General features: G+C 35.4%; 1 protein-coding gene across 1 annotated transcript in view; it reads right to left on the reverse strand.

Annotated features, from left to right (window-relative positions):
* Positions 1 to 4,077: 4,077 nt before the first annotated feature.
* The window catches only part of LOC117337383 (short transient receptor potential channel 3-like), a 41,860-nt gene continuing 23,751 nt past the window's right edge, over positions 4,078 to 22,186 (reverse strand). Inside the window, exons 5-14 of the mRNA XM_033898354.1 lie at positions 20,959 to 21,226; positions 19,781 to 19,920; positions 18,880 to 18,979; positions 18,134 to 18,285; positions 17,574 to 17,722; positions 16,534 to 16,732; positions 14,777 to 15,001; positions 13,644 to 13,775; positions 12,273 to 12,339; positions 4,078 to 11,760 (exon numbers count right to left, since the gene is read on the reverse strand). Coding sequence (XP_033754245.1) covers positions 11,501 to 11,760; positions 12,273 to 12,339; positions 13,644 to 13,775; positions 14,777 to 15,001; positions 16,534 to 16,732; positions 17,574 to 17,722; positions 18,134 to 18,285; positions 18,880 to 18,979; positions 19,781 to 19,920; positions 20,959 to 21,226 — 1,692 coding nt within the window. The 3' untranslated portion in view covers positions 4,078 to 11,500. The remainder of the gene's footprint in view (positions 11,761 to 12,272; positions 12,340 to 13,643; positions 13,776 to 14,776; positions 15,002 to 16,533; positions 16,733 to 17,573; positions 17,723 to 18,133; positions 18,286 to 18,879; positions 18,980 to 19,780; positions 19,921 to 20,958; positions 21,227 to 22,186) is intronic.

The raw sequence follows: 22,186 nt of genomic DNA on the forward strand, positions 1-22,186 counted from the left end.
TTAGTTGTCTATTGTGGCAGATTTTATCGATAATTTCCAGCATATTTATATCCATAATAAAAGATAAACACTCCAATTTATGTTTTATTGTTGTATATTTGAAACATATATATCTTTTAATTGGGCTCCACAACAGGGCCATTTACCCCCTTTCGTGGCTCTACTCCTTTGGTCTGAAGCATCTTTAAGAAAAGGAGAAGCAATGTTATGTAAACTGCGGTGCTGACCCCCGGGGCATGACAAGGGGTACACTAGGTCTGATATGCCATATTAAGAAGCCTTCTCCTTCAGATGGAAAGAAATGATTTCATCCAAATTAAGTCTGAAGCACCCCATCCCAGAAACTGAAGAAATTGGCCATAGGATTTTCCTTTATTCTTCTATAGGAATGACAGGACATGTCTGAAATTTGGTCTGAAGCCTTTTTGTGTGTATGCGGAGAAGGACATCTAATAATGTATAAATGGAAGATGTGAGCCCCTCCCTCCCTCAGGGCAAGAGGGACGGGGCTCAATAGGGGAAATATGATAATCTTCTTTTCAATTGCTACTACTACTGAACGGCTTGATGGATTTTGATCAAATTGGGGCCGAAATATAATTCGGTGACTGAGATCAAACGTTGTATAAACAGAGGAGGATGTTACTTCCCTTTGTCTGAAGGTGTGACTCCCAATAGTGATAGAGGTAGATCCTTTAAATCCCTACTTATCCTGATCAGTTTAATGGATTATTGGGTAAAACATATATTTACTTTTGTTTAATATAAATCATTCTAAATCAAAATACCTTGTCGTGGTTTTTGAAAAAGTCAGATGAGTCTTGCAGGCCCTCTGGGCCCTTGTTTAATCTAGCACCCTAAAACGTCCGAAAATGATACACATACACTGCATAGACTAAAACAAATTCTCAGGTTCGTATGACTAAAATGGGGGAATTAATCGAGGATTTTCTCTTCTGTGTTCTCTCCCTTCTAAGAACAGTACAAGAGGCACAGAGGGCCTGTATCGCTCACCTGGATTTCATGAGATATGAAACAAGAATGATGATTAAGTATATTTGTCACTGGTATTGTAGGTCAATATATCATAAGCATTTTATATGGGCACGTGAGGTTTTAATGCCAAAAAATGCATTAATCCATGACATGAAATTGACTTTTGGCGCAACCCCATAGGGATGCTACCACACAAATGTGAGTGATATCCATTGCTTAGTTTCAGGAAAGAAGTAGTTTAAACCAATTGACCCCTTTTGATCCTCTGCACCCCGTTCCTTTATAAAAAAAATAAGTCAAATATGAGCTGTTTCAGACAAGAAGTTGTTCATATCAATTCAGCCAAATTCACCACTTTTGGCTCAACCCCTCAGCCCCCAGGGAGGTCGGCCTCATCACTTGTACAATTTTGAATCCTGACCCCAAAGGGATGCTCACAGTCAAATATGAGCAATATCCATTGCTTGGTTTCAGAGGAGAAGTTGTTCATATCAATTCAGCCAAATTGACCCCTTTTGGCCCCGCCCCTCAGCCCCCAGGGAGGTCGGCTCTACCATTTGTACAATTTTGAATCCTGACCCCAAAGGGATGCTCACAGTCAAATATGAGCAATATCAATTGTTTTGTTTCAGAGGAAAAGTTGTTCATATCAATTTAGCCAAATTTACCCCTTTTGGCCCCGCTCTTCAGGCCCCCGGGGGTCAGCCTCACCATTTGTACATTTTGAATCCCCAACCAATAGTGATGCTACCAGGCAAATATGAGAAATATTCATTGCTCGGTTTCAGAGAAGAAGTCGTTTATATCAATATAGCCCAATTGAACACATTTTCCCCCGCCCCTCAGGCCCCTGGGGGTCAGCCCCATCATTTGTACAATTTTGAATCCCCACCAAATAGTGATAATACCAGGCAAATAAAAGCAATATCGTTTGCTTGGTTTCAGAGAAGAAGTCGTTTATATTAATAGAGCCAAATTGACCCCTTTTGGCCCCGCCCCTCAGACCCCTGGGGGGTTATCTCCACCATTTGTACAATTTTGAGTCCCCACCCTATAGCGATGCTTCTGACCAAATTTGGTCAAATTCTGATCTCTGGTTATGAAAAAGAAGTCAATTTTTGACGGACGGACGACGGAAGCTACTGTATGGCATAATCTCACCTTGGTCCTTCGGACCAGGTGAGCTAATAAACTGAATCTGCTGTCCATTGCAACACTTAGGGTCGTTGCCTTTCCCTTTCTCTCTTGCCGTTTTGTTTCTTTTGACTTGCTTTTTCAGTTCTTTGTTTCCCTCTCGGTTTCCTCCTTGACACTCTCTCCGTATCACCTTTGCTATTGTGAGGGCGTTGAACCCAGTGTAAATAACTAACCTTGGATAGATAAATATCCATTTGATACCTCGCTAGCATATTCCATATTGTATAAGAATTCTTGGCAATATTTTTGGACAATTATAATTTCAACACTGCCCATTGTTATTTGTCATACATGTATAAGAACTATGTAAAACAAAGGTATCTTCTACGCTCTACTTCTCCTTTGACCTCGTTATTGTATCATTTTACCATCAGCTATAAATGCTAAAATTAGTTAGTCTGTTCAATTGATGTTAGAAATTATATTAATAAAAAGGAAACTCATCTCCCAATGAATTAGCTCAACATATTCTAAATATATACAGCAGAAGCCATTTGTAAATATATTTTACAGTTTTATTAAATGTTTGGACCATGTTGCTATATATACTTAAAGTATCGATTTACTACATTATATATGCTTTATCAAGATACTCCACCTTGAAGCCTTTAAACAATTTTTTTTTCATTTTATTTTATTATTATTATGTTTATTTTACAAACCATAGATAGGTTTCATTGCAAGGGTGGTCACTATTCCTCTGCTTCCGTGAAGTTTCGATTTTACGAAAGACAATCAACTGAACTTTTTTTATTTATTTGTTTATTTACTAATTGTAATATTCTCTGGGCATATTAATAAAATGTTCGACATTTCCAACAATGAATAGCTTCTAATCGATTGAAACATGAAAATGCTGTTGTACTAAGATTTACATACGCGATATTTAAGCGGCTAGTTATAGGACACAGTTATTGTTTCATTTGTCGGCTTTAGTAAGATTTATGTAAATTTGTGAGAACCAAAAAACTTGCAATAATCGTGTTTACTTTTTATCTATTGTTTAACTTCAGTGTGTCATTGAATCACTTCAAAGCTTTCGTAGGAATCAATGGTGTTTCCCTTTTATTTTGGTGTCTTTCCGGTCGCTGTAAAATATATTTAATTACTTAATATATATGACTTCACAATATATTTCTATGGCAATATTTATTGACCTAACGTGTTTACGTCCGATATAACGGCCTTTCAGCTGACGATTTTTTCCTTTATTGTAATAAGGTTAATTTGCATATCAATAGTACGTTGAAATTTTAATAGAAATATATTTCACTTCAAATGTCTTCTGTTGTAAAAATCAAATAAAATATACTGATGATAAATAAGATGTTACAGTATTTAGAACAAACACTTCTTTTTTATTTTATCAGATTTTATGTCACATGATATATCGTCATTATTTCAACAAATGATGAATAAATAATGACAACTCAACATCTCTTTATCACAGTATATAGGGGCTAACACTCGCTCATAGTATGCATAAATGTCCATAGAAGGAACTTGATTCTTCTTTATTACCGGTTAGTGAGACGGAAAAAATAAGGCTCATTAAAGTATATTATTTTGCTATTCAAAGAAAAGAAACAGTGACATATAAAAAGAATGTCGCACCTTTTAAACAAGACGTGTTGCAGTCTCACCGTTAATTAAGAGGCTAAAGTATAACATTATATCATCCTTAAAAGCATAAGATGGATCATCGTCGGTACACACGTGATCTGTCTTCGCATAGCACCAATCGATCCTATGGGAGCAGTCACACAAAAAGGGTCGTATTCATGAATTATTCATCAATCAAATCCAGTAATCTGATTGGTTCCGCTGATTTTTTCCCCGGAAAATCTGACCAATGAGAAATGTCGTTTTACAAGTTCTGTTCTGTTTTTTTTTTTTTTTTTTTAAGATGGCGGATATACAAACCACACGGAGGCATTTATTCTGCTATCTTAAGTTGACTTTTCTAGAAGACGAAAAGTTTCATTGATAAGAAGCATTTTGATTGGTCAATTAATATGAAAATATTCATATAAAACCGAAGGTTTTCAAGCCAGTGCTCCCACAAGTCGAATAAGTAAAACAAAGAGATGACCCCGTGAGAGTCGATACTATACATGGATAGACACTTTCCAATAGCAATAAGAACCTCATTTCTTTGGCATACACTGGTGGTTATATAGAGAATATAAAAAAGATGACATAATAGTTTAAAGAGGCTGACAACACATTCATTGGTCTTGACAAGAAGTTACATTTCCTAGACAGGTCTGTATTCTGATGTACGTATGGTACTACTATCACAAAAACATGACTGTTTCTTCTATCTTTTCATTATTTTCGAGAAAAGAATAAAATAACAAAATCAGTTATGGGTTCTGAACTTTATATCGCAGCTAATATTGGGTTTATAAGAGTGACGTTTTTTTGACTCGCTCTGTCACCATTAGACAAAAAGACCAAGACGTGTTAGATAAACAAGATTGTATGAAAATACCGAAAAAATTGTCGACTTAATAGTTTACTCACCGAGATGATATTGCCGTGATAATTATCTAGGAAGTCGATGGCAGAAATATGCCAGCGTACGATATAAAGCCGAGTTTCCGACTTCCAAGATAATTATCACGGCGTTATTATCTCAGCAATTATGCTAATAAGTCGACATATTTTTCGAATTATGTCGACATATTTCTTTAGGTTGTTGATATCTTCTCGGAAATATAGTGACATCTTTAAGTCGTAAGTCGGCAACTCGATGACAGAAATATGCCACCATAAGATTGTTATCAAACCGACAGGTCTTTCGTCTGATGAAGGTGACGGAATATGGTCAGAAACAAATCTGATTCTTGCTGTGATACACGAACGGGTATTCAAACACTTACTGTTAAGTTGTTAAATTTTGCGGGGCTAATAAATCGCGATTTCCCAAATCGGACCTAGTTCGCAGGTTTTAAATTTCGCGCAACCACGCCTTCTGAAAGTATTTCTATAAAATTTGTGTGTTTATATAGATATTCTCTGGTTGTCTGTTTTCGCGCTATATTTAATAACCACAAATATATAGCGAAATAACATAACAGAATTTAGTTTTTCTCTGTTTCATTTTTTTTTCGTGAAAATTCTGACAAAACCAACACAATTTAAAATACCGCAAAAATAACAACTCTGGTAAGAATATAGAAAAAGTAGACAATGCATTATAAGTAAAATGACAATAATTGAATGATAATCAATATAATTGCTACATGTACCAATATTGAATTATGATTATTAAGCCACTTATAGGGTTCCTCAACGGTCACACGAAAGGGTTAGGGGAAATAATTCTTGCGTCATCTTCAAGGCAAAAAGTTCAGAATCTTAAAGAAATTGAAAGCATATGTAAAAACGTACGAGATTGAAAAAATACGATGATGATGTAAAATAATCTATTTTTAGAATAATGGACTTGTAATACACAAAGAAATAACTGCTTGTAGACATTTGACGACATTATTTGTAAAATATGTAAGATAATACCTATATAAGCTAATGCACGGTGGTAACACTTGTCTTCAACCTAGACGGTCGGGGTTCAACGGGCGTCAACATGTGCTTTTATAACCCATCATGCATTTCGTCATTACAGGCGTCAACCTAATCACCGATCAGATTACGGACTTTCCCTAAATCGACAAATAAGGACAAGACTAAGCTATGCCAATATACTACAGTATGGGGCCACCTTCCCGACCACGTGGGTCCCCCCTCCCCTTCTGGGTTCCTCTCAGAGATTTCACAGAGATACCCCTCGCTCGCTTCCGCTCGCTTCTATCCGGGCCAACAAGAGTGATTTGATATAAGTTTGTATAACTTGTTTCGAAGTTGATTATATTTGCATGTAGTAGATATTCACACTGGTACCGGACATTTGGTAATGAAAAAAATATTTTTGCGAGCTACTAGAATGGCAAAAGTTTCGATATTGTATATATTTTTTTTTTTGGAGTGCCATATATTCCCTTACAGTAAATATACATTTTGTACTCATTAATAAACATTTGATCTGATAATCGACTTTACCATCTATGAATTTTAGAGTTGCACCCCTTTTTATACAATTACAGCTTTACCAGAATAGAAAAATGTGGAAAATAGTCTTGAAGGATTTTTGTCTATACATTTTCCTTGTCATCACAAAAAGAATTAAATCCATATATCTCGTCATATTGTATATATGTGTGAACCCTAGTTGAACGAATACGGTTTATTATCGTGTACCTTCCGATATTTGAACAATATTGCATTATATTGAGGGCTCTCGGTACTATGCCATCTAACGACAATACTATCAGATCATAGTGTCCGCCAAAAAAGGCAATAATTTGTTTGATTCATCACACTTACATTTGACTTTGCTAGCTTTAATATTCAACGGAATCAGCGTCAGTCATTTTAGTCGTCTACATCCAGCACAACAGTATCAATGACGTCACAATAGATTCACGTTCAATTTCGCGCCAAATTTGATAGTGCCCATGTGTGTAGCCAATGGGAAGTCATTATTATGTCATGTGATGTCCTAAAGTATATTATACAAGATATCCAGGAATCATAACAAGCACGTGTTAGCAGTACTAAACAAACTCAAAACACAAAAGTCGATCAAGACAATAGTAGTATTGTTGTTTCACAACAGTATCAAAATATGTAAGTCCAGCTGATTATCAAACAAACGTAAAAACATGAAAATACAGTTGCGAAATTGTACGCACTAAATGACAATATAGACACCAAATATCATTTTATCTGCAAAGGATTTACCTCGCACGTTCCCTCTCAGTACCACTGGACAAGCAAACACGGCAACGTTTTAGCACCTTACGATGTCAGAACACATTACGGTAAGCATAGGACTGAAAATACGCCTCTAAAATAGCCTTCCCTTTAAGTATTAAACATTTGATAAAGTTTTCTTTTAGGAATTTTATTTTGAACGATGATATAATACTAGTTAAACTTTCCCTTAACTTGTTCATATCAGATAATTTATGTTTTATATAATGTACTTGTAATGAGTTATTTTGTGTCCAGTGACAAGGGATTACTTATTCCTGTACTTGTTATAACTGCCATTGACAATTCCTCCGGGAAAAAAATTAGAATTAGTTTCTGACATTTCTTTTTACACGACTGAATTTAAACGAACTCTTGTTACGAGTTAAGTTTTTAATGCACTTATATAGACTACCAGAAAACTTAAATGTGAGTTCATGCATATCAATTTCAACTGCATAGGCAAAACAATAAAACAATTGAGCTTAGAAATTACGTCGCATGAAACTGTTTCATAATAGAGATTCGTGTAAAATATGGATCCACCTCACTTGACTTTCATACCGGCATAAATATTGTTATCTTTTTCCTTTCTTTTTAATGAAAACATATATCGATATTTATGTAGAACATTTTTTGTAAAATGAACAGCCTTCAATAGTTTAACGCCCAATGAGAATCGGAATTCGCAGGACCATGAGGTATACTCCGGCGGGAGTGGTATCTTATAATTGTTTGTAGTATTGTTTGTGGTATATTATCATTGTTTGTGGTTGTGGTATAATGAAAACGTATATCGATATTTATATAGAACATTGTTTGTAGAATGAACAGCCTTCAATAGTTTAACGCCCAATGAAAATCGGAATTCGCAGGACCATGAGGTATACTCAGGCGGGAGTGGTATCTTATCATTGTTGGTAGTGGTGGTAGTATAGTTGACAAGTCAAATGATACGCACTTCTGGCAAAATATGTTTTGACATCCTCGATACTCCAGGGAATTCGTTCACGTTCGCTCTTAGCAAAAACCACATGGCCAAAATCGAAAGCACACAACTACAGATTTGATTGGTCAGGTGTCATCAACACTTGACCAATCGCTGAGCTGGTGTACTTCTTTTGAAAATTTCCGAGGAGCGACAACCAAGTTCAAAGCCATTTAGTTGTATGTATGGATACTTCAGGATACTTTTTATCCACAAGGTGGCGCTGCTAACCTGGTATTGGGGGATGGAGGGCAAAAGTAAACGTAAACCCTGGAGTATCGAGGATGGTGTTTTGATTGGTGAAGACGTAATATCAGAAGATACGCCTAACGACATGTTACTTTTTGATTGTACATTTATATTCATACAATGCATGTTTTTTTTTCAAAATACAATATACAGGTGTTAAAACAAAAAGTGTAAAAATATATACATAGCACAATAAAGCATGACTAAATATGTAACGACATGACCATGCAAACTCATATAATGACCTTCACTTTTGAGTGACTCGCCTCTATACAGTATATAAGTACAAAAAACAATGACGAAAATGAAGTCATTAACAGTTCCGGTATAATCACCTATGATTACAAAACAAAACCACCAATATACAAGTGTACTATAAATTACCAGGAATGATGTGAACAACATGGGTTGATATATTTCGAAACTTACAGATCGACATGGCATTTAATATTATGACGACTGTTTGTCACAAATGCCAAAAATATTTATAATTGTGGTCGAAATGTTTTGAAATCGAACGATATGTCATAGCCCACGTGATTATACACGTGACATCCGTGGTCGATTTTGTTCGAAACCGTCGCTACGTAATGATGGCTTGTCAGGTAAGTTCCGAAATATATCAAAACAGCTAATTATTCATCACTTTAGAAAATGACAATTTACATTTCATATAGTAACAAAAATAATAAATCCTATACAAGACTATATATATACTAAAATTAGAAATTAGAATGCTGTAACAATCTATAAACTGCCCTATGAACCCGCATAGGAATTATAACATATACACAAATGATCACAGTCACGGTTCAGAAAATTATGTTAAAATATACGATAATACATTGATACGACTTCATTTAAAATGAAATGTATGGCATGCTAACCACTATTGATATATCACATTGTGCACACACCCAAACTGGACTGCATATTAGGATCCCTCCATAAGTTTCTGTTCCACTAACAACCAGGTCAAAAGTCCACAATATGATACACCAATAAGAATATCTTCAATAAATAACTCATTACTTGTTTTTCGCTGAAAACATTATTTTCAATTTGAGACAAATGCATGTGCCAATATTTTTGAGTCAGAACTTGACAAAGAGACCAGTCGGTCTTGAAAGGTTGCAACGGCACCTGTACGCATTGTTACGTGTACTGTTTGTGTAAAGCTAAACCTTGTAAATATGTGCCAAATTCATTTCAATAAACACGATGCACTATATTTCACCTCAGCTGATCTAGCTTTGTGCAGACATGCACTTTTGGCATTAATTGTCAAAACTGTCGGGTAACCCACGATGTTGACGCTCACGGATGTAATCAGATAATCTCGTTTCGGCTATAGAAATAGGAACCAATCAAATACCAACACATTTTAAACTTCGGAACTCGTTCGTGTGAAGCATATTTTAGAGATCCTCGTCATGGGGGCTGCAACAACTAATTGTCAATGAATTAAACGGATAAAGACATATCTTGATTTGTTTTCATAATAGCGCCGATGTCTGATTTTTGAAATTCTTTAAAACTATGCGTTGGAACAGTTCTTTAACTGTTGAAAGGTATTCCGTGAAGGCCGCCATTGCTGTATATAGTCAAACCGAAACACAAAAGCGTCTTCTGATTGGACAAAATTCCCAAAGAAATATTTTTAGGGAAAAGACTTTAATTGTACAAATCGTCCCATGGTTTCGTGAGCGTCAGGACCATTGGTAACCGACGCTGTAACTGTAAGATAATTTGGATCATATTGAAATCTAAACGCTCTCAATATAGATTTCTTTTTCTGTACCTCTAGTTTTCCCGAATGGGACAATTTAAGCCATTTGATTGGTTGCAGACAACAACAAACTGAAATATTGATTGTCTTTTGTACAATGGCGATGGACACTGCTGGTGACTGTTTTAGTCTCCTTTATTTATCATAACCTGGATGTCACGTTTGAATTTGTTTGAATAGTGACACGGTAAGAATACGCACATATATCTAAGGTTCTTTTGAAATTCAATATTAATACCAAATGTCCTTTTTTGCCACTGCCATGGTTTTTTAATTAGATGGGGGCATAATTGAAGATACTGGACTAAACAAACATTATGCGACATCCGTTGCCGATCTTTTTTTGATATAAACACGAGATTGACAGCTGTCAGTTTGATTGATACAATAAAGTATTAAGAGCTTTTACGCTAAATTTCGGAAGGAACATCGGTATGTTATACAAAATCTCTTTCTTCGGACACGAAACCAGGATTATCATCAACGATACCTATCTTAAATCACAAGTAATCAATGATTATAAAAACCATACTGTGTGAGGATTATTACTGTTTGGCAGGATAACTGTCTTGTAGTTAGAGACAACTTAACATTAAATATGCATATTTATATACAAAATGTTTGAATTGTTAAAATAAAATGGAACATTCCTATAGTGCATTAATAAAAATGAAACTTACTAATTTTGTAGTCATTTGTGCTGCTGCTGTCAATGCTGTAATATCCGTACAGTACCGATTATATCATAATACCCTTAAATCCATTTATCCAATACATTGTATAAAAAAGTTAAATTGACAACCGGAACTGATATAATGATTACATGGTATCCGTAGCAACCGTCACACTTGTCTTTCTTATAAAAACAATCTACTCGCAGAACTAACTCTCGCTCTCTCGTCTAGTGACCTTAAGTACATTTAAACAATACATATAATAAAAATGCCGTTGTCTTTGTGGCACAAATATAAGGGATCTCAATGAGGTTTCATTTCATCATGAGTTTTATCTAAACAAAGTCTTAGATTTATGCTAGGTCAGTGAGCCTCTACAGACAAAACTGATTTTTTTTCTGCAGAATTTCATAAATCTCGTATGAAATGAAAACCCAGGTTAGATCTTTCAATCACATGATAAAATGTGTTTATAGATATTGCACACAACATTTTTTTCTAATGTTATCATTGCGTCCATCTTGGCTCTATATCTTTTGACTGCTTCGATCCAAAATATTATAATATGAATGTGTATGACGTCATTTACTTTTTTTGTTATAGCCACACTGTGTCATATATATTTCATACGCAAATGACATTAATATATTCACGAAATAACACCACAGGCATATGACAAATACTTATCTTAACGCTCCTAAAGCGTGACATCATATTCGTTGAATGATTATGCAATTTCCATTCAGCACACACCAAAACATATACCCTTCGAAACATATTCATATTTGTTTAAAGTGTAGTACGAACAGTATTTGCTAATGCTGAAAATTTCTTTTTCTCAGTTTCCGGTTCATGTTCAGCCTCGCTTTCACTTATGACGTCATCCGTAGCACGAGACCTTCGCAGTTCCTTTGCGATCATCTTAACTTGGTCTCCGATTTTGCTTATCTGATGTGACATCTCCTGGTGTGCAGAATCCCGAATCTCCAGGTTGTTCAATATTTCATACCGGAAACTGGAAATATCCTGCTTTATTTCCTCGAAATCATCTAAACATGATAAATACATGATATTTTAATAATAGGTTTGAATATTTTACATAAACGATGAGAGTAATGCATACAGGGAAATCTGCGATCAAATAACGATAAATGATTCACATTTACATTGGATCGCAGTTACAAATCCTGTTTAGATATTTTGATTGGCCTTCTGCATAAAGGTTAATATTGTATCCGTGTCTTATATGTCAGAATTGATAAACTGTATAGTACAATGTCACGTGGTTAGCATATAATGTATACACAATACCACGTGGTTAACATATAATGTATACACAATACCACGTGGTTAACATATAATGTATACACAATACCACGTGGTTAACATATAATGTATACACAATACCACGTGGTTAACATATAATGTATACACAATACCACGTGCTTAACATATAATACATACACAATACCACGTGGTTAACATATAATGTATACACAATACCACGTGGTTAACATATAATGTATACACCATACCACGTGATGATCTGAGTTCAACTTACCCTCCGTCACTTCCGCTTCCCTTTGTTTCTCGAATATGTATCTCTGTATAATCGTCTGCATCACTTTCTAAAAATATAAACATCATTTCTGATCATGAAATGAATGCTTCGTAAATCAATTTGATCACGTGACGTCAATGATATACATATACATATTTCAAACGCCTTGCATGTTAGGAAAGATTGAGATTGAGTCGATACCATTCTTGTCACATTATATATTGAAAATTTATAATGCTTCGGTGAAAATTTAAAATTAGAGATTTGGTTTCATCGTGTTGGTATTATTTTGTTCATAACTGTATGAAAGAGAAGAAATAAATTTTACTGTTAAATTAATGTATATTTGTTTAGTTTATTAATACTCAAAACTATGTTTAAAACATATTTTTAGGATTCAGTGATACTGATTCATAACTTTTTAGCAAACTTACATAAAATCAACATTTTCCTACGATTCGAAAGCTGTAAGAACAATTCGAAAGCTGTAAGAACATCAACACCAATGCTTTCAAAATATTATATATTTATATATATTTATGTATTCATATAATCTTATAGACGATTTGTCTCTATGACCACGTCAGGGTATCAGGCCGACCATCACTGCATCATTGAAACGCATTTTTAAGAACGTGAATGTGGCGCTTTGTTATAAGCTGCGGATATATCTGACTAGGCGATAAGGTGCTGTAGATTCTGAGTTCGAGGCCCGGTCAGGGCACTAGTCATAAATTGTTTTCCTTCGTCATTTTTGTTAATAACATATTTGTAAATTTTCGTATGAAATGATGTAGAAAAAAAAACTATTCCAGGGAGAATTTTACGTCTGATATCCAATGGTATCTAATGACTGTTATATTTTTTTCGCTTTCTCGTAACCATCTGCTGTATTGACAGTCCATGTTAATAATGAAACGTTATGCTTAAATACACAACGGCATGGTCTCGTTATGATACTGCTTATAGAAAAGGCCCACACGTTTATGATATTTCCAGAGAAGCATTGATCCGATTTTTTTTTATCAAAACTGCATTAATCCGTAAAAACGGTTCGAACACACCTTAACAGATTCGTACTGTCAAGGACATTGCATGAATTATTATTTAGATCGACCCATATGCTTATGAATTGTCCGAAAAAGGAGTGGTCCAACTTTCCATGCATGAAAAGGCCATTCGCCAATAAACACGTTTTATTGAAATTCTGTCCATAAGTTTGGGTGGAGTTATCTGGACAAATCCTAACGAACAAAATTATCTTAGTTGATCCCCTTCTAATTTCATTTAAGTGAATGAATGTTTTGATCTGGATAATAGGCTTACTACCTTTCATTAACGATGGCTATCAAACGAATCACAGATACCCACCTGGTAGTCTTTTTTCTTCTCTCCATCTTGCCCTATTGCACTGCCCATACTTTTCCGTCTGTCCATGTCTTCAGGTCTGAGGTTCGTCTCGTTGATGTCAATGGCTGTCGCCTCAATAGGACTACCGTTGCCCTGGAAACAAGAAACTTTTCTAGATAAGGTGAGAATGAATATCATTTCGAGCTTTCGAAAACATCTGTTTCCTATTTCAGGCAAAGAATCCAAGTGCCTGTGTCATGCCGCCAGCTCACAATTCAGCTATGGGACGAAAGTCTGATATCTGGTGTCAAAATTTCAAGACAAATTTCTCAAAACCACTCTAATAATGAATGGAGTCTGGATATCTCCCAGTCCTGCGACTGCCCACGAAATCGTAAAGAAATAAAATGTTAGTGGGGAAAATCTTATTTATCAATGGTATCAAGTGTTAGCTACACGTATTGCCAATGTATCGAAATCCAATCTAATTAAAATCTAGATGGTCATACTCACTACATTACATGAACATCTAACAACAGCCCATATGGGGTCACGTTCTGATGACCTTTGAGATATGTGTATGTCACTTTCAGGGCGAATTGTCTTTTTGTCGATGAAATTAAAGCAAACCATTTCGTCATAGCATGCATCTGAAGCAAACAATTTCGGCACAGCATGTATCTAGCTATATGCTATGTAGGACGAAATGACTTGAAACAAATTGACAGATTATGCAACCTATACACTCTGGTCATGCTAATTCGGACATATAAAATTCACTTCCAAGATGCTGGAAGTAGTCATTTGATTGGCTAATCCAAAAGGTCACCCTGATGTGACCCCTTATGGGATGTTGTTAGATGTTCATGTAACGTAGTGAGAATGACCATCTTGATTTTAATTAGATTGATCGAAATCAATCTTTATCGTGCAGTGATATAGGGGCTTTAACATGAGTTCCGGTTTCATGCCAGACCTATAACACGAGTCTAGAAAATTTACATATTACAAAACCTCTTGCAAGGTTAAACGAAAAGTGAGACGAGCTGAACAAATCTCATGAAATTGACCGAACGTAATATTCTTTATTACATGAAAAGCTTATTTTACAGAAATATCAATAGGTATATTATTTACTTGAACTAATATATTACCATGCCTCCATTTTGATCCGGATTTCTATTTTTTTCGTCGTCATCATCGTCAGAATCCTCATCATCGTCATCCCCAGACTTTCGACAGCAAGATTCGATGATATACTCGATAAGGTCACGTGGTACCGCAAGAATGTTCAGTGGCACTGGTAGGGCTGGTCCACCCCCTATGTAGTCCATATACAATGTACTTCTCGCGAACTTCCACTCCGAGTCAGAGTCTTGCTATAAATATTACACGAAACGGAATCAACATTTAATTTCTAAACCAAAAACATAACGCGATTGTTATTTACTGATATTATATTGACCAAGCAAACACCAATCACAATATTGTAAATGTTATATTTATCACTGATCAAGAAAATGTGGTGCAGTCTAAACTGCACAGTTTTAGTCCAAATGACGAATTTCGGCAAAATGCCTTTTCATACATCGTCACTAAATATCGATGAAGTGTAACAAAGGACGCTTCGATTTCTGGAGCACCTGGTCTTATTCTCCAGTACTTTCCAATGATCTCTGTGCAAACCCATATATCACCATACATCATTGTTTACTTCTTAGTCATAGTTGTATGGGTTTAATTTAGCAGTACGGTTTTATTTCAAAGTCCTTTTTTTATCCTTTTTCCCAGGAAAAAATCTATGCTTAATCGACAATTTGTCACGTAAGATGCACCTCTTTTAATGTCGCCAGTTAATCAACAAATGAAAAACACTCGATGTTTTGGTCAAAGCGTATAAGAATATAAAAATTCCAAAAACGGTAGTTAAATTATTCATATCTACATGTTCAGCTTCTAGACTTAATAAGAATAATTGTACTGTCACATACGACCAAAGATATTGAAAACGTACTTAATTTGACACACTAAAATTTTAGTGCAAAACATAATTTAAACAAATTAGCAAAATGATGAATTAACGCACTAATAATGATCCCATTTAAACCTATGTAGTTTAACTACAACAAGGATGGATAGTATTGCAACAGCAATACAAAGTCCCCTGTCTGACCTAGGAGTGCACCTGTTCATTTCCCATTTTTTAAACTGTTATACTGATCATGTATACCAAGTTTCGTTAAAATCGGAGTAGTACTTTAGGAGGAGTTGTCCGGACAAGCCTCAACCAATGAGAAGCCGGCGGCCATTTTGAAAAATGTTTTTTCGAAAAAAAAAGTATGGGATGCACAACTACATGTTATACTGATAAGGCATACCAAGTTTCATTAAAATCGGAGTAGTACTTTAAGAGGAGTTGTCCGGACAAGCCTCAACCAATGAGAAGACGGCGGCCATTTTGAAAAATGTTTTTTCGGGGGAAAAAATGTGGGATGCACAACTACATGTTATACTGATCATGTATACCAAGTTTCGTTAAAATCGGAGTAGTACTTTAGAAGGAGTTGTCCGGACAACTGTTGCATGACAGACAGACAGACGGACGGACGGACGGACAGACAGACAGACGGACGGAGCGTTAACCTAAAGTCCCTCCGTTATTATAACTTAGCGGAATGCCTCCAGAGCGAAAATGCTAAAATATTTTACCACTAAAATATCTATGTCTACAGTATTTTTTGCCTTTTCTACGAGAACAATTTCTCTAGGTCAATTGAAGCTTGGTGACGCTTTCAATGATAACACAACAAGCCAAGAATACCAACACGAAAATACAACTGCATTCTATATCAAAATAGATAAATAGGATCAGGTGTTCCGGAAGAGTCACGTCTCCTACTTAAATACTTACTGTGATATTTTCAAAGGATCTGGACATCATGGCGATAAGCATATTAAGTAGAACGATGACCATGGCGATGTTGTACATGCCGTAGATGATGTAGCCGATGTCCTCTGTCAGATGATTATCGTACTCTCCTAATGTCACGACGTCCGTGTCTCCTCGACCAAACACTGACCAAAACACTGTCCGGAATGTAGCCATCACGCTGAAAGGTCAACGAACTCATTAGTGAATCGAGCCAGATCTATAGCATATGCTTCATGTACCTGTATGTGTTTTGTATATTCCATATTTACGTATTTCGTTCTTTATCTTGTGTATGTTTGCGTCAAAATTTAATGAAAATAATATAAACGATTTGCACTTATTTGGCCGAGCTACCTCCCTGAGGTGTTATGCGTCAGAAAGACAGTTACGTCTTTTTTTAGAAATGATGTTTTAAGAGTCATATACATGGACCACGTAAAGGCAGACTCTAGCAGAACTATCAGGCATATCAACGAACATCGTAAACGTCCTACTTCATGTCGTATACGGATATGGGATACTAACTAATAAGATGATGACGTCAGAGCTAACCGTTAACATACACAAGATACTAGCAACTATCAATGGAGATGGAGATTCAGATACGGTAGAGCCGATAATCAAGTTATGTATAACTGCATTATACAGCTGTTTTGTCAATCAATGACTTGTCAGAGAGCTAAGGGCTTGAATATTGATATCCAGGAGGCGAAAACGAAAACAAAACAACAACAAAATGAATTGGGATGGTACAAAAGTCCAAAAATTCAACAAATTTGATAATTTCTATTTTGAATTTCAAAAGAAATATTAAGTACATGTATTTATATAAATAAAAGAATCCACAAAGATTGTAGCAGGCCGCAGACACATAAATGCTTAGCATGTATATATGTGAATATAGATAAGAAAATCCTGTTGTTGAAGTCGCCACATACATTGCACATATATAAATATATATATTTAACCTTTCTTCGTTAGTGAATGAACATTCAAAGAACTAGCATGAGCATGCTTACTCTCCGAAGTGTTTTTCGGCGGAGAAGGTGAACTGGTGGTCCGTCACTTCTATGGCATCATGCACACTGTAGTACCAGAACAGGTTGAACAGACCCACCATGAAGGCTCCAAGCACCAACATGAACAGGGCCAAGAACTTAAGAATGTCCTACAAATACATTTAACAGTGACACGAATTTGAGTTCGTTCCCAAAGACTTTAATAAACACAAAAACGGGAAAATCGTGGAGCCAGTCCTACAAACAAAGACATTTCTGTATTTAATGAAGACAGCCAAGACATTCCTATTAAACACCAATTAGTGTAAGCACAGACATCAGCGGAGGTCAAATTTGAGTGCGTTTAGTAATAGAGACATAACGTTAAATCGATCGTGTACACATAATATGTATGGAGGCATATACTAATTCTGAAAGCTGGCCAGTAAATACTGACCACATACACATACTTTGATTACCTCATATGATTACATCATCTCAATGTATCAACCCACTGAGAAACACTATAGGATTTGGATGTTGTGACTTTTAAATGATGTCGTCAAAGATATATATAATACCGTTATCATTTTGCCGAGCGATATCTGGAGAGGACCCAGTACTTCGTTCGCGGGAAGAAGGTAGGAAATTCTAGAGAAACTTAGAATGTTTGCCATGGCAAACAAACCCTCGGACATGTTGATTGGATCCCAGGCCATCCAGTAAAACCGATCTGAAATAATAAATTAATACCGACGAATTCACAAAACTATTATTTAAACTTAAAGCCAATATGAATTGAGACAATAAATTAAATGTAGAACATTTAACAGCCAATATATGAATAAGGCCAATTTTATAAAAAAAAAAAAAAAAAAAAAACAATCACATTACATCAACACATATAAATAAGTAGATCTGGATGATAAAGCTAAAAAAAGGAAGTGAAGCTGTATTGGTAATTCATATTCATTACACTTTAAAATGGTCTTTTGGAAAAAGCGACCTGATTTGTCAGACACCAATTTTTGACGTTGATAAACTACGTACATACATGTATGTGTGTAGAAAGATTGAGGAATTGGTATTAAAAAATTCTGAATTATCATGTGACAAGTCAATCGGACTTATCTCCCATGTGTGTCCGGTTTTTGTAATGCATCAAAATTTCGTAATTTTGAGAGAAAATGGTCGATAGCATGCAATTCTATTGTTCTTCATTGACGACCGAAAACGTGTCTGAATTTCCGTTGCATAATTTACAGAAAACAAACCAGGCCAAAAAGAGTGTTGTTGTTATCTTTTTTGTGTTTGGTTTAATGCTTACCTTCATTTAACCAATAAAGGCGATAGTTTACTATATCTATCTCTTCCTGCGTCCATGGTGCTGAATGAGTATGGCGTAAGAAGTCTATTGACCCGTACATCTGAAATATTAACATAAAAACTCCCAAATCTCAAATGAAACTAGCATATGTTTTAAATATGATTTGTACGTGAACGATACGACTCGTAAAAATAATAGTAAATTAACAGAAACTCAATTTACTGAACTACAAAAATGATCTGTATTTACTTGAAAATACGACTTTAATAGAAAATAATTTGTTCCAGTTTCAGAATATCTTGATAAACGTTTCATAATTATTTGAAATTTGTAAAATAGACAAGATTATTTCGATACATAATTGTACTTCCGTAGAACAGAAGCTATGACGACTCTATTAACCCATAGAAACATATTTTTGAACATGTACTCATCCGCGCGCGCTTTAATGGAAATTGCGCTAAGCACACAATTCTGCAAATGTCCGAAACATGTTAAAAAGCATCATCTGATATACAAACTTAAGTGTACAGAATTGACGTTTGGTCATTAACGAGCATTTCTGTGAGGTTTTAGTAACTAATTGCTAATCATACGGGTTTGACGGACGCTTCAATTCTTAACCATGACGGAAGGACGGATACCACCTCAGGCCAAGGGCATATAATTTTTTTTTTTTTTTTTTAAATTTTTTAATGAAGTATTTAAACAACTACAGTAATTCCCATTTTGGGTCTTATGTGAATAATGCTTTCTAAGGAAAATTCAATAATTGTGATTTAGCGGGATCTCATTTTCACAAAAGTATAAAAAACAAAAAAAAAAAAAAAAACGTCTCAACCATGAGAGTCACATAATATACCATTTCCGTTCGTTTATCATGGGTTTTCGCTGTACCTACCTTGAACATAACTGCATACCGTAGTGTAAATGCTGCGAAGTAGACACAAAGTAAGGTGATATCCATCAGATTATACCACGACTTCATATACTCCCAAATCCCATCATTAAATAATTGGGCACATTCCTGGCACGCGAATCCTTAAACAAAAAGTAAATTCAACTATGTTACCGTGCGTTCCTTTTTCGTGGATCTTTTTTTTTCGAACGTACAACTTAGATTTAAATTGTCATGAAAAAATGTGTTTTGTTAAAACATAGACGGTGACTCTCATTTGCGATGACTTTTTTTAAAATCATGAACGTCAATGTTTGACGGAACTATTCAGGTATTGATTTTACATCAGTTAGGTTGTAAACAAGGAAAATAATAGGTTTTTAATTTTGAAGCGAGTGACGGTCGCCATCTTGGAAACTCACTTGAGATTCATTTGCGTTCTATTATATGGTACCGTACCTATTTGATACAAATGGTACGAACCCGATAAAGGAACGCACGATCAGTGTTATCAATCTTTACGAGTTGAAGTCAAACGTGTTTGATGCTTCGTTGTCATCATTCTAGTTCTTATTTTGAAAATGTGACTTTACCTGGATGTCATCGATGAAACAGAAGACGCATTCCCTCCCGGAACACTCGGTCTCGATCTCTTTGCATTTTTTAAGTAAGTAAGTCTATATTTTTGTTCGTATTTGCCCTCGATTCTGACTTAAAATTTATATATCGTTTTTATATCGATATCATCCTCTTTTTGTCAGGTCAATATATGCCAGGTCAGCCTTGGTCGTAACGTATCCCAGTATTAATTTACTTTATACCAAATTTGAAAAGACATTCTAGACATGCTATATATAAGCAACAGATGGTACTGACCTATACATGGAACTGTAATTCTTACTAAAAAATCGATGAAACCGGGGTAAAATACAAACAAATAACAAATATGCATGGAGTACAAAACCAGAAGTTCCGGAAGAGTAAGCGTTTTATTCTTCATCTACGGCACCCACCATTCAAATCTTCATATTGTACCAGGAACCATAAACAAATTCATCCAAGCTTACACACTTCATTCTGATTGGCTCTGATCACAACAGTTTGGCGAGATTCCAGAAAAAAGCATTTCTCAGGACGCTCTCGAAGACAAATCTGTGTCGTATGATATCGAGACAACTTACCTATTACCCAAAGTGATATAAGAATCTGCGTCATGGTCGGCGCAAGCGGTCTCAACGGAAAATCACTGCCGTACATGGTTGCATTTGAGAATAGTCTGATTTCAGCGTAGGTATTGTGGATGTCTGGAAACTCGGAGCCAAGAGTAATTTTGTTGGATACTGTCCGGGAAGATTCCGCGGTAGACACGATGATAAGAACAAGGAAGGTGAGGAAAGACATCGTCTGACATATGAATTTGACACACGGGAAACGGAGGTACTTCACAAACTGTTGGGGAAAGACAATCCATCTTATACAAAGTCTTTAAAATGCACGTAAGTATCGTGGTAAATTTACATTTTAAATATCAAACTGTTGGGGAAAGACAATCCATCTTATACAAAGTCTATAAAATGCACAAAAGTATCATGGTCAATTTACATTTTGAATATTAGAAGTACTTTTGGACATGTAAATTATACTACTTACCTAGACCTATTTATTGCGACAGAATTTAGGTATGTATGTCTCAATACATATTTACTGGACAATTTATTTTACAGAACTTAAATCTCATCCCATACTATTGATAATTGTACAATAACTAGACTGGTCCCTATCTCTAGAATATTGATATTATAAATAAAATAAACGAGGAGCCACAAAGCTTGGCATTATCTCCCGCGCCCCACAGTTGGTATGAAAACCCAAATACATATATATATCAAGCTCAAAGTAAGAGTTATTAAGGAAACAGTAATTTGGTATTTTTGATAAAGTTTCCATGGTGACAGAAAAAATACCGAAAATGGAAGGTCCGCAACAGCATAAGGCACAACTAGTCTGATATATTCAGAAAGTTTCAAGGAGCTGCGTTGAACAGTTTTAGAGTTATAGCCCGGAAACAAAAGGAAACAGTAATTTGGTATTTTTGATTAAGTTTCCATGGTGACAGAAAAAATACCGAAAATGGAAGGTCTGCAATAGCAAAAGGCACAACAAGGGCACTAGTCTGATATATACAGAAATTTTCAAGGAGCTGCGTCGAACGGTTTTTGAGTTATAGCCCGGAAACAAAAGGAAACAGTAATTTGGTATTTTTGACTAAGTTTCCATGGTGACAGAAAAAATACCGAAAATGGAAGGTCTGCAATAGCAAAAGGCACAACTAGGGCACTAGTCTGATATATACAGAAACTTTCAAGGAGCTGCGTGGAACGGTTATGGAGTTATAGCCCGGAAAAGAAT

The sequence above is a fragment of the Pecten maximus genome, chromosome 11, assembly GCF_902652985.1.
Source record: "Pecten maximus chromosome 11, xPecMax1.1, whole genome shotgun sequence".
Classification (NCBI taxonomy): domain Eukaryota; kingdom Metazoa; phylum Mollusca; class Bivalvia; order Pectinida; family Pectinidae; genus Pecten; species Pecten maximus.